The 23,617-nt window shown below is 33.3% G+C and overlaps 2 protein-coding genes across 2 annotated transcripts in view; one reads left to right on the top strand and one right to left on the bottom strand.

Annotated features, from left to right (window-relative positions):
• NRPD1B (nuclear RNA polymerase D1B) overlaps positions 1–23,617 on the bottom strand; it is a 34,479-nt gene that overhangs the window by 10,304 nt on the left and 558 nt on the right. Inside the window, exons 3-13 of the mRNA XM_083062205.1 lie at positions 22,713–22,816; positions 21,732–21,858; positions 21,529–21,644; positions 19,048–19,101; positions 18,636–18,806; positions 17,890–18,048; positions 15,460–17,352; positions 15,189–15,364; positions 14,020–14,095; positions 11,847–11,971; positions 9,089–9,219 (exon numbers count right to left, since the gene is read on the bottom strand). Of these exons, the coding sequence (XP_082918331.1) occupies positions 9,089–9,219; positions 11,847–11,971; positions 14,020–14,095; positions 15,189–15,364; positions 15,460–17,352; positions 17,890–18,048; positions 18,636–18,806; positions 19,048–19,101; positions 21,529–21,644; positions 21,732–21,858; positions 22,713–22,793 (3,109 nt within the window). The 5' untranslated portion in view covers positions 22,794–22,816. The remainder of the gene's footprint in view (positions 1–9,088; positions 9,220–11,846; positions 11,972–14,019; positions 14,096–15,188; positions 15,365–15,459; positions 17,353–17,889; positions 18,049–18,635; positions 18,807–19,047; positions 19,102–21,528; positions 21,645–21,731; positions 21,859–22,712; positions 22,817–23,617) is intronic.
• On the top strand, positions 4,089–4,833 carry LOC109797251 (uncharacterized). Its single transcript, XM_083062406.1, has 3 exons — positions 4,089–4,457; positions 4,538–4,656; positions 4,738–4,833. Exons 1-3 carry the CDS (start codon positions 4,124–4,126, stop codon positions 4,831–4,833), a joined length of 549 nt encoding a protein of 182 aa, XP_082918532.1. The 5' UTR covers positions 4,089–4,123.

Raw genomic sequence — 23,617 nt, forward strand, 5'->3', positions numbered from 1 at the left:
TGATCACATTCTCACTCTTGTCAAACAAATTACAACTCTCAAATCAATGTACAATGACTAGTGGGGGAACCTCTCCTATACCTTCTAAAAGTATCTCATTATATCTTGTTTGTGGAAGAATATTCCAACTTCACTTGGAATTATCTGCTCAAAAATAAATCCAATGATCTTTCTGTCTTTAAACAATTTAAATTCACAATTGATTTGCAATTTAATACCTCTCTTAATACCATACAAGCTGATTGGGATGGGGAATTTTGGTGGCTTTCTATGAATCTAAAGAGAATGTAATGAACCAATGTCAAGTCATATGCCCCAATACAAACCAAACTAGTGTTGTTGAACACAAGAATCAACACATAGTGGAACTTGGACACTCTTCTTAGTCAAGCTTTCTTTAGGGACCTTGCCTTTCCCACTGGCATTTCCCTCATAAACACACTTTACATTGTCGCCCTAAATATTGTTGTGCCATACACCACATTATTTAAAACTCAACTAGATTATCACTTCCCTTGTCGCACATGTTTACACTTCATCCATATAATTCACAAAAATTAAAATTTTGATCTTAAGAATGCCTATTTCCCTCGCCGCACATGTTTACACTTCGTCCATATAATTCACAAAAATTAAAATTTTGACCTTAAGAATGCCTATTATTAGGTTACTCAACTTCCCATGAAGCATACAAGTGTCTCTCCACTTGGCATAGATTGCACATTTCTAACGACATTATATTCACGTTTCTTGACCCAATTTTTTTTTATCCCAACCCTTCACACTATAACCTAATTTTCCCAAACCTAAGCCAAATTCTATACCTATTGTTCCCTTTTGCAAGAACCCTTCCCCACTTATCACCATATATAATTATACCTCTTCCTCCACCTACCAAACTTCTTCTCCAAACACTTTCTCTCCATCTACCCAATCGCCCTCTTCCCCGCCATCTAGACCAGCATATGTCTATCCAATGCAAACCAGATCCAAAATTAGCATTTTCAAGCCCAATCTCCATCGTACACACCTCATTTATGAGGAACCTAGGAGTATTAAGCAAGCTGTTAGGAAAGGCAGAGTTCATTAGAATATTAGTTTGTTATAAATAGGAGGACTATAGGGGAGAGAAGGAATTGATAAGTAGTCATTTGTAAATTGAGCATTATCTCTATGTGAAACCCTTGCAAGAGAGATTTCTCTCCTATCTCTTGTTCATTTTCAGTCAATAAAATCTTTCTTTTCTTTCTATTTTCTAATTTTTGGATCCTAACGAATTGGTTCGACATGTCAGATCTTCAAGGGAGAGCCAATGTTACTAAAGATGAAGGAAGCACATATTTGGGCCAAGGTTAAGTTGCCAGTCTCTGGGTGCAAACCCATTAGGGAGGATTGCTAAGGCTGAGAAATTCTTTGAAGTGCAAGAAATTCACTCTTTTCATAAGTTGCAATATGCTTTCATGAGCATGGAAGGGGTGGCAATGCGGTGGTTCTACTTTTGGAGCCAAGAGAGCCCAAATTCTAATTGGTAGTCATTCTCCACATCATTGATCAAAAGATTCTTGAAACAAGAAAAGAAAAGGGAAAAAGAAAGTTTGAAGATCATGAATTGTGGTGGTGTAAAATTTGAGCTTAAGAGACTTGATGAGATTTCAGCGATCAAGAAACTCTTTAATGAGATCACAACACAACTTGGGAAAAAAGATAAGCTTCAGCAGGATCTTGATCAACTATTGCAAAAGCAAGACTTCACAAAAAACAATGGGACCAGAAACTCAATTCTAGAAAGATTCAAGAAAAATGCAAAAAACTCCAAAGGCAATGAGCAAGGTTGTCAAAAATCGGTTATAACGGGGTTATAACGGAAAAATGGAACGGTTTGAACCTAAACCGCCATTCGCCATCCGTTATATGAAGGTTTATGGCGGTTTCCGCCATTTCCGATATGGCGGCCGCCATGGTCATGGCGCCGTGAAGGTTTATAACGAGCATGGCAGTCATGATGGTTTTTTTCAAAAAAAAAAACCTATTTTTGGGCTTTGAAACAGGCCCAAATGGAGTGAGCCCTAGGTTAGTGCTTGTCTTCGCGTCTGATCTCTCTTCTCCCTCACAGTCGCGACTTTTTGCCCTAAGCATCTCCAGTGACCTTCGTTCAACACAATCACAACACTCCGGTCACTTGAAACGCGGCGACTACGGCAGCCCAACACTCCGACCAGCAACCACGAAGTGCAAACAGCACTTACGGAAGTCAAAACTGCCCCTAATCACCTCCGTTCACCACCCCTTCGTCCCCTTTCTGGCCGGCGACCTGAATTGTGGTGGCCCAGTACTCCGACGAGCAACTCCGGCGAAACTAGGTTTTTTTTTTTTCAGTTTTAATCATACTTTTTTTCTTTCCAGTTTTAATGTTCCTACTTTTATTTTTTCAGTTTTAATCCTCCTCCTTTTTTATTTTTTCAGTTTAAAACCTTTTTTTTTTCAGTTTTAAATTTTAACCCTCTTTTTAATTTTTCCTACTCCTTTGAGTCTTTTGTTAATGAATTCATTGTTGCATCTGCAGCAACAATTTTTTAATCCTAATTCTTCTACCAATTGGGTCAATTTAAATTTCTATTTTATTCTAAATTCTAAACTAACATTGAGTGCCTATTTTATTATTGTTCTTTTTCTTATTTTTAGGACAATGTCTAGCAATCCAATTCCAAGCCAAAGTCAAACATCCTCAAACTCTGTTAAGAGAAAAGACATAGGATGGAAACATTGTCATCCTATCAAAGAGAATGATACCAATGAAACTATCTGCAATTATTGTAAAAAAAATCATGAAAGGAGGAATTACAAGAGCAAAGCAACATTTAATGGGAAAGAAGGGAAATGTTGCACCTTGTCAAAGTGTTCCACAAGAGGTTAAAGATGAGTTGTGGGCACTTGAGAAAAATAACAAGATGAAAGAAAGTGAGTCATGTCAAAGAGTAATGGAAGATGTGACTCTTGGTAGTGAAGATACATTGGAGGGAGATTTAAGAGAATTAGAAGTTGAGACACTTGGGGCCAATGAAAGGAAGAAGGTTGCTATGAAAAAGGGGCCTATTGACCTTTTTTGTAAACATCCGGAAACAGCAATTGCAAAAAACAAGAAGGAGAAATTGAAGCAAATAAGTATAAGGGAGAGTTGTGACAAGGAAGCTACAGCAAGGGTCCACCAATATATAGCCCGGTTTTGGTATCAAGTTGGACTATCTTTTAATATGATCAAATTGGAGAGCTTTCATGACATGGTTGCAGCTATTGGGTCTTTTGGACCACATTTGCGACCTCCATCTTATCATGATATAAGAGTTCCACTTCTCCAAAAAGAGATGGAGTATACTGAAAAATTGATGAAGAGTCAAAAGGAACATTGGGCTAGTTTTGGATGTTCCATCATGTCAGATGCTTGGACGGACAAGAAGCAAAGATGCATTATTAATTTTTTGGTGAACTCTTCTGTAGGGACAATGTTCATTAAATCTGTTGATGGGTCTAATTTTGTGAAGACCAGAGAAAAGTTATTTGAATTACTAGATTCTATTGTAGAGGATATTGGGGAGGAAAAAGTTGTCCAAGTTATCACGGACAATGGGAGTAATTATGTTCTTGCTGGCAAGATGTTGGAAGCAAAAAGGAAGAAAATTTTTTGGACCCCATGTGCAGCCCATTGCATAGATTTAATGTTGGAGGATATTGGGAAGCTTCCAAATATCAAGAAAACAATTCAACGGGCAATTTCTCTTGTTGGCTTCATTTATAGCCATTCAAGCACCCTAAGTTTGTTAAGGTTTTATACAAACAAAAGGGAGCTAGTGAGACATGCGGTGACTCGATTTGCAACACCTTTTCTTTCTTTGGAAAGGATCCACCAAGAAAAATCAAATTTAAGAAAAATGTTTGTTTCGGATGAGTGGAATTGAAACAAATTATCAAAGGAAGCAAAAGAAAGAGAAGTATGTAAAACTGTTTTGATGCCTTCTTTTTGGAGGAATGTAGTGTACATACTTAAAGTCATGGCACCTCTTGTAAAAGTACTTAGACTTGTTGATGGTGAGAAAAAGCCAGCTATGGGCTATATATATATGAAGCTATGGATAAGGAAAAGGAGGCTATTATGAAGTCTTTCAATAACAATGAGACTAAATATAAAGCCGTGTTTGAAATTGTTGATAGAAGATGGGAAGTTCAGCTTCATCGCCCATTACATGCAGCTGGTCATTTTTTGAATCCAGAGATGTATTATGACAACCCTCAAATGGAATTTGATAGTGAGATTATAAGAGGGTTTTATGCAAGCATGAATAAGTTGGTAGGAGATTTGCAAGTGGAGCAAAAAATCATGATGGAGCTACACACTTATAAAGTTGCAGGAGAATTGTTTGGGACTGAAGTTGCTATAGCAATGAGGAAAAAGGTTTCACCGGGTTAGAAACTAAACCTTGAGTTGCAAACTTCTATTCTACTAATTGTTCCATATTTAACACACTTTCTTTTGACTTTATAGCTCAATGGTGGAGACTTTATGGTTCATCAACCCCCAATTTACAACAACTAGCCATAAAGATATTGAGCTTGACTTGTAGTTCATCCGGTTGTGAACGTAATTGGAGCGTCTTTGAGCAAGTAATTAATTTGCTTTTGAAGAGTCTTATTAGTTCCAAATATTTTAAAATGTTTACTTAATTATTTAATTTAATGTTGCAGATTCATACTAAGAGAAGAAATAGGCTTGATCATAAAAAATTACATGACTTGGTCTATGTTAAGTATAATCAAGCACTCATGCGAATACAACCTTAAGGATGAAGTTGATCCCATTAGCCTTAATGATATTGATGAATGTAATGAATGGCTGGTTGGAGAGATGGATGGGGATGATGATGATGAAGTTGAAGCTCTAGATGAGAGGGTTTTTGGTGGAAATGATCCACTTACTTGGAATCAAGTTTATGATGCTTCAGGGGTTGGAGAGCCTCTAATGTATACTAGGCGTAACAAAAGGAAGCAACCTCCAAGTGGGGAAGGAGCATCATCTAAAAAAGGCAAAGGAGTGTCTTCTTCAACTAGGAAAGGAAAAGGAAAAGTTGTTGAAGTTGTTGAAGAAGATTCAGAAGATATTAGTGAGGAGTTAGAGGAAGAATTTCCAAATATTAACTTTGACAATTCAGAAGGTGAAGAAGTTGAAGGCTATGCCCCTTTGGCATTCAATGAAGAGAATGATTACATTGAGGAAGAGGAGGAGAATGATGATGATGAGGAGGATGATTAGATTAGCAAAATGCTTATTGTACTCTTGTTTTTCTATGTTTTTTGTTGTGTTTTAATCAATTATGTTATGAGACAATGAATTATGGTATATTTAAGTATTTAAGTTGATATTATGTTGGTTTTAATTTAGTTTTGTTGCTTGTTATTTATTGTTTTGCTGTTTTTTTTGTATATAATATATATATAAAATTTTTTTTTTGTCCGCCATGACGTCTGCCATAGGCCGCCATGGCATCCGCCATAGAGTTATAAAGGATTTTTGGCCTCACCGCCATAGACCGTTATCCGCCATCGATAACCTTGGCAATGAGTCAGAATGCATAGGTGACCTGGTGCATTCTTAGGAAAAAGAAATGGAGTTACCCACCTTTAATGGAAGCAAAGTAGGGGGAACTGATTCGAAGCGTAGAAGTTTTGAGGGTAATGGTGATTCATTGCAATTCTTGAAATTAGAAAGCAAAATTAAAGAGGGTTCAATAATCATCAACCACACCATTTGTGAGAGAAGAAATAAAAAATGATGAAGAAAAGTTAGCAAGGGAAATAGATATTGAAAAAGCTATGGTGGAGGAAGAAGCTGATCCATCAATAAAGGGAGACAAATGCAAGGAAAATAGAGTGAAGAGTAGTGGGTGTGAAGACTGTTTTCTAGATAACCCAATATCAAATTTGATCAAAAAGGAAGTCAAAGGTGGAGATGCAACCAAGGCTCATTTTATTTTTCAAAATCCATGAATCCACAAAAAGATTTATGTGATGAAACATGAACCATTATTGGACCCAGAATCTATCATGAAGGTGGGAGGAACATTGATGGCATTGGAATCTTCGAATTCAAATTTGCTACATGAGCCTTTCTCATTAAACTTTGTTGTGTCCATAGCTGCCAACACGACAATAAATTCAAGGCAAAATGAATGTACAAAGATCACCATGCAAGGTTATTAAAATCGAGATTTTATCTAAGATCGGAAAAGAGGTAAAAACTCGTAACTCGAAGATCGTAACTCAAATCGTAAGATCCTACACTTCAACATAAAATACTTATAATACATATAAATAAAAAAATAAAATAGATAAAGAAAATAATCAATAAAACATAATATTAAACAAATTTAAACTAAAAGTTCATAATCAGAATTTTATAATAGATTAATAGAATTAAATTTTATAATTATGTTACGTTTTATTTAGTTTTCAAATTTACTATTATTTAGTTTACTATATATATGTTAGTGTTATGTTTTACAAAGTTTATTATATTTCTTTATTATTATTATTATTATTTTATTTTTTGTTATTACATTTAGTACATTATATGCTACACTAAGTTCAAAAACAATTAAAAGTTAAACTTATTTCAAGAAAAGGCCTAACAGACTTGATGAAAAAAAAAAAGACTACTTAAAACGTTGGGTCCATTGGCCCAATTCTCTAAAGTATACAGTACCCACTTATGCCTCTTCCACAACTGATGCCATCGAACACCAGTTTACAGGTGGTGGTTAATGGGTCGTTATGGGCAGACAACCATCCTATTTGTGATAACAATGGTGTGCCTTCCACAAATTGATTCTGATGGAGATAAAAGATAGAGGAACAGAATGGATATTTTTCAACACTTGTAGTGCTCAAGAAATTTCTTTTTTTTTTTTTAGGATTTCAACCTTGAGGACAGTGTTGTTTCTTAGAAAGGGTGGTATTGTTATTTGTTAGGACTGCAGGAACGGGAGAGTTGGTTAGAATACTAGCTAGTTTGTTATAAATAGGGAGACTGTAGGGGAGAGACAGGATCGAGAAGTTGTCATTTGTAAATTGAATGTTAGTTCTTTGTGAAAGGAGAAATCCTTTATGAAGAGGAAACCCTTGGAGGAGAGATTTCTCTAAATCTCTTGTTCATTTTCATTCTAGTCAATATAATCTTTCTTTTCTTGCTATTTCTTAATTCTTGGTTCCTAACACAAGCCTTAAAAGATCCTAAGTATTTATTTTAATGAATTCAGAATTTTCATGTTGATGGTTTTAACAATAAATACACAAAGTCCATTTAGCGCAGAAATGCTTCAGTCAACAGCAAGGTTTTGGTTTTGTAACTTTACGCTGGTAAACAAACATGTCATTATTAAAATTAATTGTTGCGGGTTGCATCAATTGTCCCGTGACGGAGGCTAGGTGGGCCAAGTCACTGTCGAATCATGGCGCTTGGGCTGCTACGCTCTTAAGTAGAAAGAGTTGCGCCCTAACTATCAGCTATAGCTTTTAGCCTAGTGGTAAGCGTTCGATCCAACAATTGGTATCAGAGCCAAGGTCATGAGTTCGTTACCCAGCAGGGCAATTGCTGAGGGGGAGATTGTTGCGGGTTGCATCAATTGTCCCGTGGCGGAGGCTAGGTGGGCCAAGTCACTGTCGAATCATGGCGCTTGGGCTGCTACGCTCTTAAGTAGAAAGAGTTGCGCCCTGACTATCAGCTATAGCTTTTGGCCTAGTGGTAAGCGCTCGATCCAACAAATCACATGCTTCTGCTCAATTATACTTGGTCCCTTCTGCAGTTTGATGTCAACAAAAAATTTCTTCATGAGATTCTTGATAAGTGTATATGATACAACCTCAAGGTTGAGCCACATGATACTTCATTGCACAAGGCAATGTATGGTCTCGAAAAACCTTCCTGAGCTTGGTTTGAGCATCTCAAACGCACCATACTACAGTTTGGTTACGACAGTAAACGTGGTCCCTCCTATTTTGTCTCTATCTCTTAGTAAACGTTTATGACATCATTATAAATAGCAAGTCAACTACATTAGTTCAACAACTTGTCACCTGAATGGAATGGACTCTATTTTCTCTCAAGCAACTAGGCATTCGACTATTTTGTGGGCATAATAGTACACTCTCAGCCCAATGGTTCATTAGTTTTGACTCAAACCAAGTTATCAAGGACTTCGGGTCAAAATACACCATGAGTGATGCTAAGTCCATGTTTACTCCTATGATTTCTAGTTGCAAATTGTACAAGCATGGTTCTGACCTTCAACCAGGTCCTTGTTTCTAAAGATTTTTGGTGAGTGCACTTCAATATGTAACAATTACATGCATGAGTTCAGTTATCCATTAATAAAGCTTGCAAGTTCATGTCTAATTGACTTGAATCTCATTGGACTACGGTTATGAGAATTTTATGGTACCTCAAAGGTACCCTTTACCCCAGTATTCCATTCTACCCTGCTGCTTGCAATCAACACTTCATTGTTCATTTCATTTACAATGCTATCTAGGTTGAGGATCCTGATGATCACAGATCCACTTCTGGTGCAGCTATTTATCTTGAAACAAATTTAGTATGTTAGTGGTCTTGGAAACAAATGGTTGTTGCTAGGTCTAGCACCGAATGGTTGTTATGGGGGAGCAAGAGAATTCTTTTTTTTTTAGCATTTTCAAATTTGCAGTACCAACCCTTTGTCAGTTACAACTGTCAATGCCAGACAGTTATAACCGACACCTACTCCAACCAAGACATGATAGTGTATACAGGATTGTAACTCAGTGACTCAATAACTTTAGTACTTTCATCAAGATTAAAACAAATTCATTTTTCACTTTTCTATGCAAACCTAATAGACCATAGGACATTAAGTTGGTGAATGGTGGCATACAAATTACATCCAACATCATTCTAATTCTAGTATACCTTTTATCTTTGCCACCTTCCTTACAAAACCCTACATATAGAAGTAATGATAAAAGAAATATAGTACTTCCATTAAAGAAATGAGTGAAAGAAAAATACCTTGGATTATTGTTTCTAAAAGAACAGGGCAGATTGTGTCAGACATGACCTTTACAGTATTGTCCAAATCCTCATCACCACTGTCTGGCCAAATGAATGTTATACATGGTGCAGCAAAATGTGTAGACTCACTGCCAAGAAGGAACATAGATTAAAAAGTGATATAAACTATAAACTGCAATAATCAGAAAACAAAACATGTGATTACAATGACATATAAAGGCAACGCATTATGCACATACAAAAGCTTTAATCTTATTTTATTTTCCCTCCTTGTTTGGATCAACAATTTTAATAAATAGGAAGAGCAAAGAAAAAGGAGTTGAGAAGTTGTAATAAAGAAATCAAGGAATTTCCATTTTTAATCGTCTATGAAACAAATAGAGAAACCATATTTTTTCCAAGGACAATACTGAGGATAGACACAACATGCAATGGCTACACTACAGCATTATACTATTGGCAGACTCAACATATATGGTAGCTGAGTTGTTGGTATTGAAAGCACACGTTTCATATTTTCATGCTGTAGTTAGAACATCACTAAATAGTTAGGGAAACATTTAATGGAGATTATTTTGTATCAGCATATTGTTAGTACTTAGTATAAATACATGTGCCATCCGTTCAAGACACAAATAAAATAATAGTTGGGCACCTGATGATATAACTTCACATTGAACATGTTAACTTACAACCATGAGACTACACTTGAATTCCAAGTTTTAAGACCAAGTTTAACTCCCAAACAAATATGCAAATCACTTTCGCAAGACCAATAAAATATAGAACTTATATCCAAGATACAACAAAGAATGAGCCCTTTTGCAGTTCCTCTTAAATAGTACTGTCTGGGTTAAGAGTTCTACTAAAGACTGCATTAAGAGTTGCCATTTAAAAATTGTGTAGAGAATGGGTAGCTTTGCCAATGTTTTCATTTTCTTGTCTGCCTTTTACTTTAATTTCATTCTGGTAAGTAGGATTTCCTATACTCTGATTGTCCAACTTTCTCATTTCTTTCTAACAAAGCTACTATTTCGAGTTAAGAAAAAGGCTAAACACTTCAATGCTCATACTCCTAATCATATGCATAACAACCTTTGGAAAATGAGCATGACAAGAATAAAACTTAGTATATTCATAATTCAATTAGTAAAATTTGCAGCATTCTGAAACTGATTTTACAAATTAAAAAAAAAAAAAAAACAACAACAACAACAAGGAAAAGGTTCATGTTAAGATACCAACATACTTATATAACAAAAGTAGACTTCACAAAAGAAAATATAGAATATGGGGAATTTTTATTGACTGATCCCTCTCTCTGAATTACTACTCCGTCAGTGGAAAAAAAAATATTTGGTACAAGCTCAAAGAATTCAAGAGTAGTAGTAGTAGTAAATTTCGAAGCTTTCTCTGTATTTCTCTGGAGTATTCTTGAGTTAGTTAGTTATGACACTGTTATATTGGTCAGCAAATCTTTTTGTCTGTTAGCTTCCTGGAGAAGCCTGCATTTAATATAAATAGTTGTTTCCCTCTCTAATATTTACAATATCAATAATACAATTCATTCTCTCTAAACTCTCTCTCTCTCTCTCTCTCTCTCTCTCTCTCTCCCCCCCCCCCCCAATTACAGAGAACTATTACGGTATTTAAACTTGAGAAGTGTCAATGGTTCCAATCTGACACCAACATCTAATCCACTGTCTCCCCCACTCTTGTGACCTGAGTGCTGGAATTGCAACCACCAACATAAACTTTTGTGCCTAGGCACCAACTTTTACTTTTAAGCAACATATGGTGGTGACTTCTTCTCCAGCAATACCAGTGCATTTCCCTTATCCAATGACCAATAAACTTACCAAGATTTTTCTCGTCTAGAAACAATAGATCAACCCTGTGTTGCATGGATATTGTCTCCAAAAGTTTATTCTGAATCCAGAAATTCTTCCCTGATTTCTTTCTAAGGAGAATTGTGATTCTACAATTGAGAATCCAGCTTACTCACTTTTGGAACAGCAAGATCATATGTTATTAGCTTGTCTTCAATTTTCTCTCTCTGTCAATTTTACCACATGTTATTGGCTGCATGCACCCTTGTCTGCTTGCTTTGGGAGAATATTCACAAATACTTTCAGACCCTCACAAAAGCTAGATCTCATCAGTTCCAAACTGAATTAAAGAAAAGAATAAAAGATGATAATTCTATCACTGAATATCTCTTGCACATGCTTCTATCAGTGAACATGTTTCTCTTCAAGAACATATTGAAGTAATTTTAGATAAATTAGCCATCAAATATGAAGCTTTCATCACACTTGTTCATAGCAAAACTGAATAGTTTCATCTTGATGAAATTGCAGCTCTGCTCCAAGCTCAGTAGCATCATATTGATATGTTCAAATCCTTAAATGAATCTAACTCGATCAGTGTTGCTCAAGCACCGCAGTCTGATGATTATACTCCTCCATTATTAGAAAAACCCAAGTCCCACAACGATTAACTTAATTATTCCTCAATTATTCAATCAATGTCCCACTTGAAAACAAGTCCACCCTATTTATTTCCCCCCAAACATAGGTAACTAACCTATACTAGAATTGGGCCCCTCTCTAATAGAGGTTCATGCTTTTGGAAAAAAAGTGCTCATATGCCTACTACCGATCATGTTGCAAGCAACAAATTATTTCAGAAAAGCATGAATAATTACAAATGGATGACAGATTATCAAATGAAAAGGAAAGAACTGAGAATTAACCTAAATGATAATTGAGTATTCTTCAAAATGGGATTAAGTTTCTTTTTCCGACCAAATGAATTTAGTCTATCTTGGCATTTTTGGAAAACATCATCCATGTTGATCTTCAGCTCGTCTAACATCATCTGTTCAAAAGGATATTGTTAGTTATTAAATACTTAATTAAACAATGATAGTAACTAATATTTTAGTTTGTGCAATGCAGAGGTTAAATGTTTATTATATATAACTAAAATTTATAATAAATAATATATGCAAATAAATATTAAGTTTGAATGTATAAATTATATTTAAAATTTATATAAATATGATAAATAATTTATATTATAACACAAGATTATCTTTATTTATTGATAATTTATTTTTAAAATATTAAAATTTAATTCATAAATAATTAGGATAAATAAAACCAAATTAGACAAGTTAAAAAAAATCCCTAAAACCTCTTTCGTAGAAGAAAAGTCCCTAAAAACACTCTTAGGCTGGATAGCAATTTGTGTTTAATATATAGGGATTGATTACAATTACAAATATAAGAATAACTCAACCACCAAGCCTTCTCCCAGGTGGTGGAATTTCATGCAATTGTAGTTTACCAAAATCCAATTTTAAAATATCCATCAAAGTCATTAGAGGTTTCCCAACATATTTCTTTAAAATACACTTAATCCAGCAATTCTCCAATTGATACAGTTTTGTACTATGGTGTTGCCCTCCCTACATGAAGAAACCACCTCGGTGTTTTGTCAATCCCTTCACAACCGTGGTACTCCAATTGTAACTTGGATACTTTATTCTTAATCTAACTAAGTCTTGCACAATTATTCACCCAATTTTAAGAATATTTTAAAAAAATAATATTAATACCTAATTATATTATATGATAGAGACAAGCATAAATTTAAGATATAAAATGGGAAAATCTGATAATTAAATAAAATTAATATAGTAATAAGAAATATATAAAATAATAAGAGAGAATATAAAATATTATTAACAAAATATATTATATAATAGAAACTATATATTTAAAAATTCAAAATATTAGCCAGCATCAATCCGCTATAGCATGTTTGGGGCAGCTGCCCCAGGCTGCTATCCACTATTTACTACCAAGGTTTTTGAAAACTCGCAACATTTTAATTAAATTTATGTAAAAAAAACTAATAATATTAAATTCAGTACAATAGCTCTTAATGAACCCCTATATATTACACATAAATTTCTATCTTACACGAGCATTTTTAAAGACTTTTCTTCAACAAGTCACAAGAGGGTTTTTAAAAAAAAAAGTAACTTCTTATCTATTTTGATTTTAATTTATCATAATTATTTATAAATTAATTTTTAATATTTTTAAAATATATTATCAATAAATAATATTATGCTATAATATAAATTATTTATCATAAATCTATAATAATTTATATGTTTAAAAGTAACTATTTATACAAATTTTAAATATGATCTATATGTTCAAATATAATATTATTTGTATATATAATTTATTATAAATTTTAGTTACATATAATTTAACCCGTAAAATATACTAGTAAAAAACTAAAAAAAAATAAAACATAGAAAAAATAATTACAAATACTTGTTTCAGTTGTTTGAAAGAATTTTCCAACTCTGCTGCATATCGGAGTAAATATCCAGAGTCATGCCAAAATGTTAGTCATGTTAGTTTATTAAGTTTGTTAAAATTACAGGGTTTTAGCCTTTTAGGGAAAGGGAAAGGATAGAGAGAATAGAGTTAGAGACAAAGTAGAATGAAATTTAAATAGACCTGATGATATGACATGATTTGTTATACTATAAAGCAGTAAACCTCATTTATACCAATCATAATCCTAAGTTCCTAACCAAAGAAAAAAAAATCATCACATGTTACCAAATATGGAAAGTAAGAAAATGGGGAAGATAGTCCTAAGAGATAATCTCTTTGATGCACTAAAATATTCTAACAAGATATATTCTAGATACTTATTGGATAGTCTAAATAGTTCTAGGATACTCCCAAATATGGTCAAGATTTTATTGGATAATTTCCTATATTCTAACAAGTTTCATATAATGAAGGAAAAAATTTATAATAGTTGCCATGCATGTAGGTAGCAACTAGCAAGTAGGAACATTATGCACATATTGGATGAAAAGGAAATCCAATAACCTCATCCAGATAAATATGACCAACAAGCCCAGCATCATTTTCAGAGTTTCCCTTGTGAGTGCGCTGCTGTTGGTATCTGCAGGTAAGAAACAAGTCCCCAAAAAATTAAACATTAACATATCTTTCAATAATATAAAATATCACAACTTAATCAAATAATGCAAAGACTATGGTTTATCCTAAACAAAATCAGTATAGATAAACAGAACAAGAACAGACAAACTGCTTACGAAGACTTATTACCCTCCTCGACACAATAAATAAATATTCCAACAGAACATACCAGATGTTTCCCGTTTCTGGCATCTTGGGAATCAAAACTAACAATTTTCAAAATAAAAATAAAATACATGGTTTTCCTTTGGAATTTGCTCGTGCCTGATTCAAGGAAAGACAATATTCCTTACATAGTTACGTGCAGAGCAACAGAACTGCATTCTTGAGTCTCATGTTCATTGATATGCGTGTGCATGAGATTTTCTGTTTCATATGATATCTTAACACTCCCCAACTTGTATATGCAAAACCACTTTTTTCCCATTTGATAAAACTACTCTTCACTTCAAAGTAATTGACACCATTAAAGTTTTAGTTTGTTTCAAATTGTGACATAAATCCGAGAAAGCATAGCTTTTCTACAATTTTATCCATGCCTTTTGATACCTCCACTATGTGAAAAGAGATAATATTAATGAAATATTGGAATAAAAATGTAATATACTCAAATGAACTCATGATTTCAAGAAATTGAAACTAGTTGATGACTTTCTTAATCCTTGTTCAAATACTTCAACGACAAGGCTCCCCAAACTCAACTATCCCACCATTTTGCCAAGTTAGCCAACCATCTCATCCAATCCAGCAGCTCAACAATCCTCAGTTTGCTTGGGATTGTGACAGCAGCAAAACTAATATTCAGGCAATCCTACATGTAAACTTGCAATCTTGATAACATTATCAGACAAATAATAGTCCACAGTATCCAGGCATTGCATGCCATATATGATATAACTACACTGGCAACTGCCACCATTGACAAATAATTCAAGCCACAAGATACCAACCAATTCAACATATTTGATCCATGCATTATAAGAAACATTAAAAATAAATAACTAGAAAATGTGTAGAATAGTGTTATAAAGCATAACATAAATGAGGAAACTTACTCAATAATGAACTCCACTGCTGCATCCTTGAGACTGACTTTTCTCAATTGATTTTTAACTGAATAAGCGGCATTTTCCCGACAATAACTCCTTCCACAATCACAGTCATTCAAGTACAAAATTACACGACGATCAATAGGCTCATTCTTAAAATTGACCTTGCAGAGTAAAATTTCCTGAAAATAAAATGCATAAATAAAAAATTCAGAAAAAATAATTTATTGTGATATGAAAAACAGATGTCCTTAATTCACTACAACGACATGTTTACCTTCATCAACTCCCATGAAGAATTGCTGCTAGGACTAGCATCAAGGACAGCCTTATAAGCAGGATTTGACATAGAAGTTGCAGCTAAGACACCTACAGGCTCACCAGCAGGAAATAAGTGCTGAGTTTTCTCTCCAGCTTGTATCCCATACTCAAACTGGATAATGGAATTACTACAAACATTTCTCACAGTTCCATCATAACAAATCACAACATCCCGAAGGATGGCCATTAAATTCTTAAAGAGTGTTCCAGGTTCTGATAATCCTCTTGAAGAACGCACTAGTATTTCTCTCGTTGAAATTGAATGCACCATCTCTTCATATGGATCCAAACCATTAAAGAAACACCCTTTGAGCAATCCATACTCAGCAGAGGGATAACCTTCCTCATCATAACAACACTTCCCATGAAAATGTGAAGCTACATCTTCAACCAATCCTTTGGAATAGAATCTTCCCCTTTCAAAAAGTTGCTGCCCTAAGAACCCAATCTGCTGAACAACTTTATCAATAGCGGATTTACTCTTTGAGTCAATTAGTTCTCCCAGTTTAGTTGATTTTAGAGCAAAATTAATAATAGGAAGTTCAATATCACGAATGTGCTTCTCCAACTGCTGTGCCACCAGCTCATTGTATAAGGACCTCAGCTGATATAACAGAGAAGAAACTTTTCCAATGTTTCTGTTTATAATTCTTTTGATTGCTTTAGAAATTGAAAAGTCTTGTAAGCTAACACTAAACCCATCAGCAAATAAGCTTTCCATCAAAAAGGGTTGCATTACATCAAAGAAATTTAGCGCTTCCTTTGGACCCTTCCCAAAGAAAATTGAAGCCGCTATTTCATTTATCGTTGCAGGCAGAACATCCCTGTTGAAATCAAATTCTAAGATTTCACTCTGCCTAATCAAGTACCGTCCCCCAGTGCAATCAAAACACAAAGGTAAAGCACACTGTAACATTTGAATGGAAGTCCAGTAAGAATCACCAGAACTGGCCTTGAGTAAAGCAGGCTGAGGCAAAGGAAGCAACAGAAACATCGCCAATTGATTAGCTGCTGCCCTATCAAAAAAACATCTCTTCACCAACATCTTCAGTGACAACAACGAATCAGTGCTTAATTGTAGGTTCAAATTACCACTGTGAGAGCTAAGCAGCTGATTCTCCACAGAAAATAGCTCCACAACTTCAGCTTTAGCAGCAAGCGACTGAGGATAAAACAGATGGACACAGTCACCATCAAAATCAGCCCCAAGCGGTCCACAAATTAGAGGATTTATTTTCACTGTGTGGTCATCATGGATGTAGACGAAAAGTGCTTGTAAAGAGTGTTTGTGAGTTGTAGGTGGTCTGTTAATGAAGACAATATCCCCATCCATAATCCTCCGATGGACTATCTGACCAGGCTTAAGATATATGTGCCCCTTAGAGCCCTCCCTAAGTGAATAAGTTGATACACCTTCCTTGTAGGTCAGGCACAAATTTTCATCAACTAACTTCTGCAAATAACTGATGTTATGGATGTTAACTCTCTCCTCAAATGTTATTCGCTGGGCAACTTCAGCAGGAATTCCTACTTCATTTATCCTCTTATAACAATCTCCAGTTATCACATTTCGGGAGGAAAAACCTGAACCCTTTCTTATAAATAAAGTTCGCATTTTCTCAAGCCATGCTTTAGTTGACGATTCATTAAGCTCTTTATTGACCCCAAAACGTGTTTCTATATCACGAGCTGCTTTAGAAGTACCCCTAATTTGAAAATACTGATTAACCACCGACTGCAAATCATTTGCTTCCACATGATGAGACTCAAAGTTTGGTTCACCAGATCTAGAGCTTTTGATGATTTCAACCTTCCTGAGCAATTTTCTGAGAATTGTTATGGAAGGATCCTGCAAAGCAACAAAGATACATCACTTACAAATACACTATGGCCAAGGCAAGTAAACCAAGATATGAATACTCAAGCAAGAAAATCAAAAGGAGAGAGTTTCAATAATCTGTGCAAGTTAGTTTACATAATGAACTCTGAATGGAGATGCCATATTTATACATATATAAACATGGTACAGAATTTTAGAGAAGAGCCAACATCAAGGCTAGTTTAACAAACAGGCAATTAAAATGTTGTAGCAGACTCTGATAACAGAATAAACTATGACAGAAAATAGAATTAGACTTTAATTTCTATGCTCTGTAGGTGTAAAATTTTTAACACTGTCAACCAATAAAAAATAATTGCTGATATAACTATAAGGTAGTTATTATGAAATTCAACAAATTTACAACATAAAGCGATTTGTGAATAGATGACAGTTAAAAATCTATTACATTGTACATAAACTATTAACTCATAGAATTAGCCATAATAGAGAACAAAAGTAACTAGTGAGACATTTTCTGACATAATAACATGTTCATTTTCTCACCGAAGACATGACACTGACGCCATCTGAAACTACTGGCACAGACAAGCAATTTGGTGGTACTGGAAGATACTTCAAAACATATCCATCTTGAGGAAAATATCCCTTTCCAGCAAGCTTTTTTCTGGTCTCTATCGGCATTCTCTTAATAATTTCCATTGCCTGATACATATGTTAAGAGCAAAATATTAATCAAAAGGCAAATAACAAATTTCAATATAAAGATAACAAATTAAAAATAAATAACACACAACACTTAGCCTGAAACTATAAATTACAGATCATAGTAACAGCGAATCAAAAGCATTTCAGCAGTAGAAATTTTAATCATTAAGAAAATATAAATGCCAACTCTAGTGATGTAATGAAGCAATAAAATAAAATTGTCAAGATAAAAATATATGCCACTACATAGCATAGGTAGTTAAACCAAGCATTTAGTCATTCATTTGATATTAACTAATACAAATCATTATATATATGAAATATCCTTTAAATTAATGAAAAATGAATTCCAGGGAAATAGATAATGCCAGATCCAACAATTTCTCACTTTGAAGGATCACATTTCAAAGACAAACCTGTAGCAAAAGAATAATAGAGAAAGAGAGAACTTACATAGGCCAAATAATATTAAGGACATAAAAAGGGTAATTGCAAAAATCTAGTAATTGGGCAACACATGTAAACAAGTAAAGCAATAGCAATTTGAGCAGTTAAGTAACAATATGAGTCAGAAGAAACTAAACCTCGCAAGGAAGCAAGGCTCGAATGTGATCACCCTCATAGCGATAGCCATATTTTTCTAAAAAACTCCAAAAACCATTCTGAATCTTGGATTTGGAAACCCTCAGTGCAAGATAACAAGCTCCATCACTTGTTTTAACCTCCCGAATAGAAACTAGAGAAGCATTAAGCTCCTAAAAGGAAGAAATAAATACCATGAGCCTTGGAAATGAATTTTTACAGAAACAACATATGTCCATCTATAACAGTATAGCATCAATTTTCTCACAAAAAAAGATACATAAATATATATATAGCATCAATAGTAAAACCAAATTTAGCCAACTCTGATAAGAAAAAACTAATTGAATACCAAGAGGAGACAATAATATCTTCCAATTGAGAAAGGATATTTTGAGATTTGACCATTCTAACCTCACAACAAGGAGACAATAATCTCTGTGCCAATCCACTGCTTGAAGCTGCAAACTGAAAAGATATGAGCCAGTAAGGTCAAGCACACATAAACGCATTAGATGAAGCACACATATGTTCATTTTAAAGGGGCACCAAACAACTAAAATGTATGATGGCAGGAATGCCAAAAAAATTAAGAAAAAAAATCTAGCAATGGCCTATTTAGATAATTTTTTCCAAAAGCACTTCTAAGATAAGAAAATACAAAGGAAAAATAAAATAAGCTTCACTAGAAGTTAAAATGTTAAAATTAACTTATGTACAAGTTAATTTGTAGAAGCTTTCTCATATTAGAATCTCTAAAATATGTTTTTAAACTTGTGTATCAGCTAATTTTAGCTCTTGGAGAAGCATAATTATTTTTTTCTTTTCTTTTCTTCTGCTAGAAGTGCTTTTGAAGAAGTTCATCTGATCAAACTCCAAACTTCATTTAGGAGTCCTTATCTTTAAAATGAGGCCAAGAATAAAGAGAAAATGTTATCAACAACAAAGTTATTATAGACTAACTAATATATTAAATCAGAGGTCTCAGTTGTACTACAAAATAGCACACATTTACCCATATTCATTTCAAAGGTGTATCAACTAGCACTCTTACCTGTACATATATAAATACAATTACAACAATTTTTTGTTATCATCTCCCTAATCACTATTATGCAGTCTTCCTTAAAGAATATCACTTTGTTTAATCAATTATATTATTCAGTCAAACTTCTTTTTATTTCACACTTTCACATATCACTGTTTGTCCAAACTCCTTACTAGTTCCAACTGTTTTTCTAAATTGATAACCAAATCTCTTCCAGACATGACATGACAATATTTATTTGAACATTGCTTATATAATAACTTCAATTTTCATAATATCATAAATACATATGTAATGATGAATATCATAACAATCGCATATTTTCAGTCAATGACCAACTTTACAACCATAATATGAGATTGTTTCACAATTTATTTTACTAATGGAAAGAACATAATCAGACAACCATTTAAAGGACCTTTATTAATATAAAAGTAAAATTATATTTATAATATATCTTTAAAATTAACACATCAAATACTTTTTAATTATTATCATAACAATAAATATTATTCAAAGCATTTATTTTACCATCAAGTCAAAAAGAAAACTCTATAACCAATTCAACTTGACCTAATTTAAATTTATCAATATTCAGTGTGATTTAAATACAATTTTAAATAATTTTTTGATGAAAAAAATCTAGCAAAAGTGTACAGAACTAAATTATTTCAATTTCAAGCATTATAAAACCATTATTTGTAAATAAATATTACGCAATATTACCAAAAAGAGTTAGGCAGAAAAGGTGCCTATTAAAAACAAATAATATTGAAATTAATTACTCAATCAACTATTAACCAGTTGAGCATATGAAAACATTTCACAACATGACAGTTAAATTTAACTCAGAAGTTATAATAAATGAAGCTACATTTGCTTAAAAAATTGAAATACTTTCATAAAGAAACCAAATACATATGCCAACAAGGGTTTGTTATCTAATAACAATTAAAATTGAAACCCTTTAATTGAAAGGCTTAGATTTGATTTCCACTGCCAGCAATTCCTTTACTGAGTAATTTGGAAGTACCATGCTAAGCCCTCAGAAAGCCTTGGGGCATTCCACTCCAAGGGCAAGTGTTGACACTTTGTCAATATTTATTTTAAGTGGATCAAGTTGAAAAATGACAATTTAAATACTAGTGGATACTTCATCAATTCATAATTTAACATAGTATATAGTTTTTCAAATATAAATGTCAGCTATAATGTTACATACATATAAATGTTTAATTTATCTAAAATCTGGTATGCATTGTCATCAAGATAGTGTCACATGATTCAACTGCTAGGTTTAATAAATTCACATCGTATAAAAAAGTTATTAAGTGGAGTAACCAATTATATCTTCAAGACTTACTCTTGGAGTAAGTAGATCCTTTCCCCTATCTAATATAAGTTGTGCTTTTGCATTTTAAAGTAACATAGGTTAGAAAGATTTTAGTGTATCAGTATAGTTGACTTGGCGTATAAAAATAGGATATTTAGTTTATTTAGATTTGGAAAATTAGATTTACTATTAAAAAGAATTCTGAACAAAACAAATAATGGATGTGCCATTCTGCCAATGCTTCACCCAAATTATAAAAAACTTGTTACCTTGTGAAAGATATGATAATAGATAATGTTTTTTTTTTTTTTGGGAAAAAATGGAAAGTAAAAAATTAAGATTTTAATGGCAAATTGCCTATTTAAAATTATTTTAAGTCAAACAAATAGGTAAAAGATTAAACCAATACACACCATTAAAATCCCTACTACACCTTGAATTACTAGTTCACACAAGTTAGATATAGACATGCAAAAAATGAAGAATCTCATCTTCATACTCCATTTGTCAATACCTTTGTTTTCCTCAATTTTAAGCAGTTTAAGCAGACCAGGCTCAGCATCCGTTTCAATTCACTAACATGACTAGGATGATATATTGGAACTGGTAGCTCAATGTATCCAAAGTGACCTGAAAAGTAAAATCAAATTACTTCATTTGAAATCTATCTTCTTTTACCATTTAAAAGACAGTACAGAAAAGAAGCAAATAACAAACCTTCACATTTTCCTACTTCAGAGGTACCACAAGATTCACATCTTCCAAATTCAAGGGGCAGTCCAAGGAATGGATTTGACAGCTGACTAGCATGACTGATTGAAGAGTCACTAATGGATGCTGTACACTATCAAGGCAAAGGCAAAAAATTTAAAAGTAGTCAAATATTGAATAGAGCATAATATCAATTTATATTCAATAGAATTGTAATTAAGTCTTACAAAGACAAGTTTTGACAAATAAATATAAAAAAATAAAAAAGAGGTGATTTTTCCACCAAGTATAATCAAAACACGACATGCACAAGCCAACAAGATCAGAATTAAAATAAAAATAAATAAACAAATAAATAAAACTATGACCATTAAGCAGACATAAGTAAATATATTCATATATAAATATATAGTAATATACATATAAATTGATTTCAAATATTCAACCCTCAAAAAGAATCAGACCATACTTCTGTAGCAACATGAATAAATTTCAATAAATATCAAAAGAAGTCCAAACAAGGTTCTTAAAGAACCCATCAAAAAACACTAATAAAACTCTAGAAACTGTTTCCCAAAATTGAAGCACAAATCCTTCATCCTTGGGGCTGCTATTGTAATAACAACATTGTCCAAACTTGATACAAGGCTATGAAGCACCAATACTTCAATTTGTTTCACATATCATTATCTAATACTCTCAGATACTTCATTGATATATATTGGTGAAGTATCCAATCTTTTAAAAAGAATTAGGATACTAAAAAAATTAATTCTTAATTTGGATTTGCAAAATTGTAATTTAGGGGATAATAAAAAACCAACCAAGTGCCATTGATCATAACAACATTGTCCAAACTTGATACAAGTATCTCATTTGAGTTAATTAATAAAAGAGATGCTGACTGAATATCACAAAGACCACAACTCTGGATCAGCATTAGTTATACAATTAATATAACTAAAAACAATTGTGTTTTGTGCTTACAATTTCCTGGCGCGTAGCCATACCAAATTTGATCCCGACAACAGTTCCATCTAAAAGGCTTGAGGGGGGATTATCCTCCATTATATTTGTGATCAATACAGTGCCTGCTGACAGATAACTCAAAGTTACAGTCATTATTTGTATACCTTGCAAAACTTCAACAGAATTACAGAGGAAAAGTAATTGAACCATCAATTGAACAGAAAATACTAGAAAGGTAACCCAGCAAAGAATGAATACATCAGGCATGTCCAAAAATAACTGACCACCATTAATCTCTGAAGGGTATACTAAAAATCACACAATGTTTAGAAAATTAGATCTTTCAAATAGCATTTTATCAAGCACCCAATCAAAGAGATGATGCTTCCATTCTTACTTGGAAGTACTATCACCACCATAAGAGCAGTCCCACATAAAAAAACATTTATGAAGTCAATCCTCAGCCAGTTACCACTGAGGCATTTGAAAAACAGAGAGATCACACTGATATGTGTGTCTAAACACAAATGCATATTTATAAATCTATACTAGAAAGTGTTAATTTAATTACTCACAACTTACAACCAGAACTACATCAGTAATTATGATTACTATCACCTAAAAAATTACTCCTTATTTATGGCATTAAATGACTTTACACACATAAAGTCACTAACCCAATTCTCCAGAGAACACAGTCAGCTAGAAACAACTCTACCAATACTCAAATCAAAAACAAGCAAGCATATAATAATCTAACCCAACTCCATAAACAACGTAAAAAATAAAGCTCCCACTAATTCCTCCAAAGCTACCTTTCAAATCCTGTTTCAACAAAAAAAAGGACAAAAGATCACTCCCATTCACTTCCATTTCATCGTGTAAGCTAAACACAAATTGAAAATTTGGTTGATCACAAGTTC

This window comes from Cajanus cajan, chromosome 8 (assembly GCF_000230855.2).
Source record: "Cajanus cajan strain Asha chromosome 8, NIPB_CcT2T_4, whole genome shotgun sequence".
NCBI classification, from domain to species: domain Eukaryota; kingdom Viridiplantae; phylum Streptophyta; class Magnoliopsida; order Fabales; family Fabaceae; genus Cajanus; species Cajanus cajan.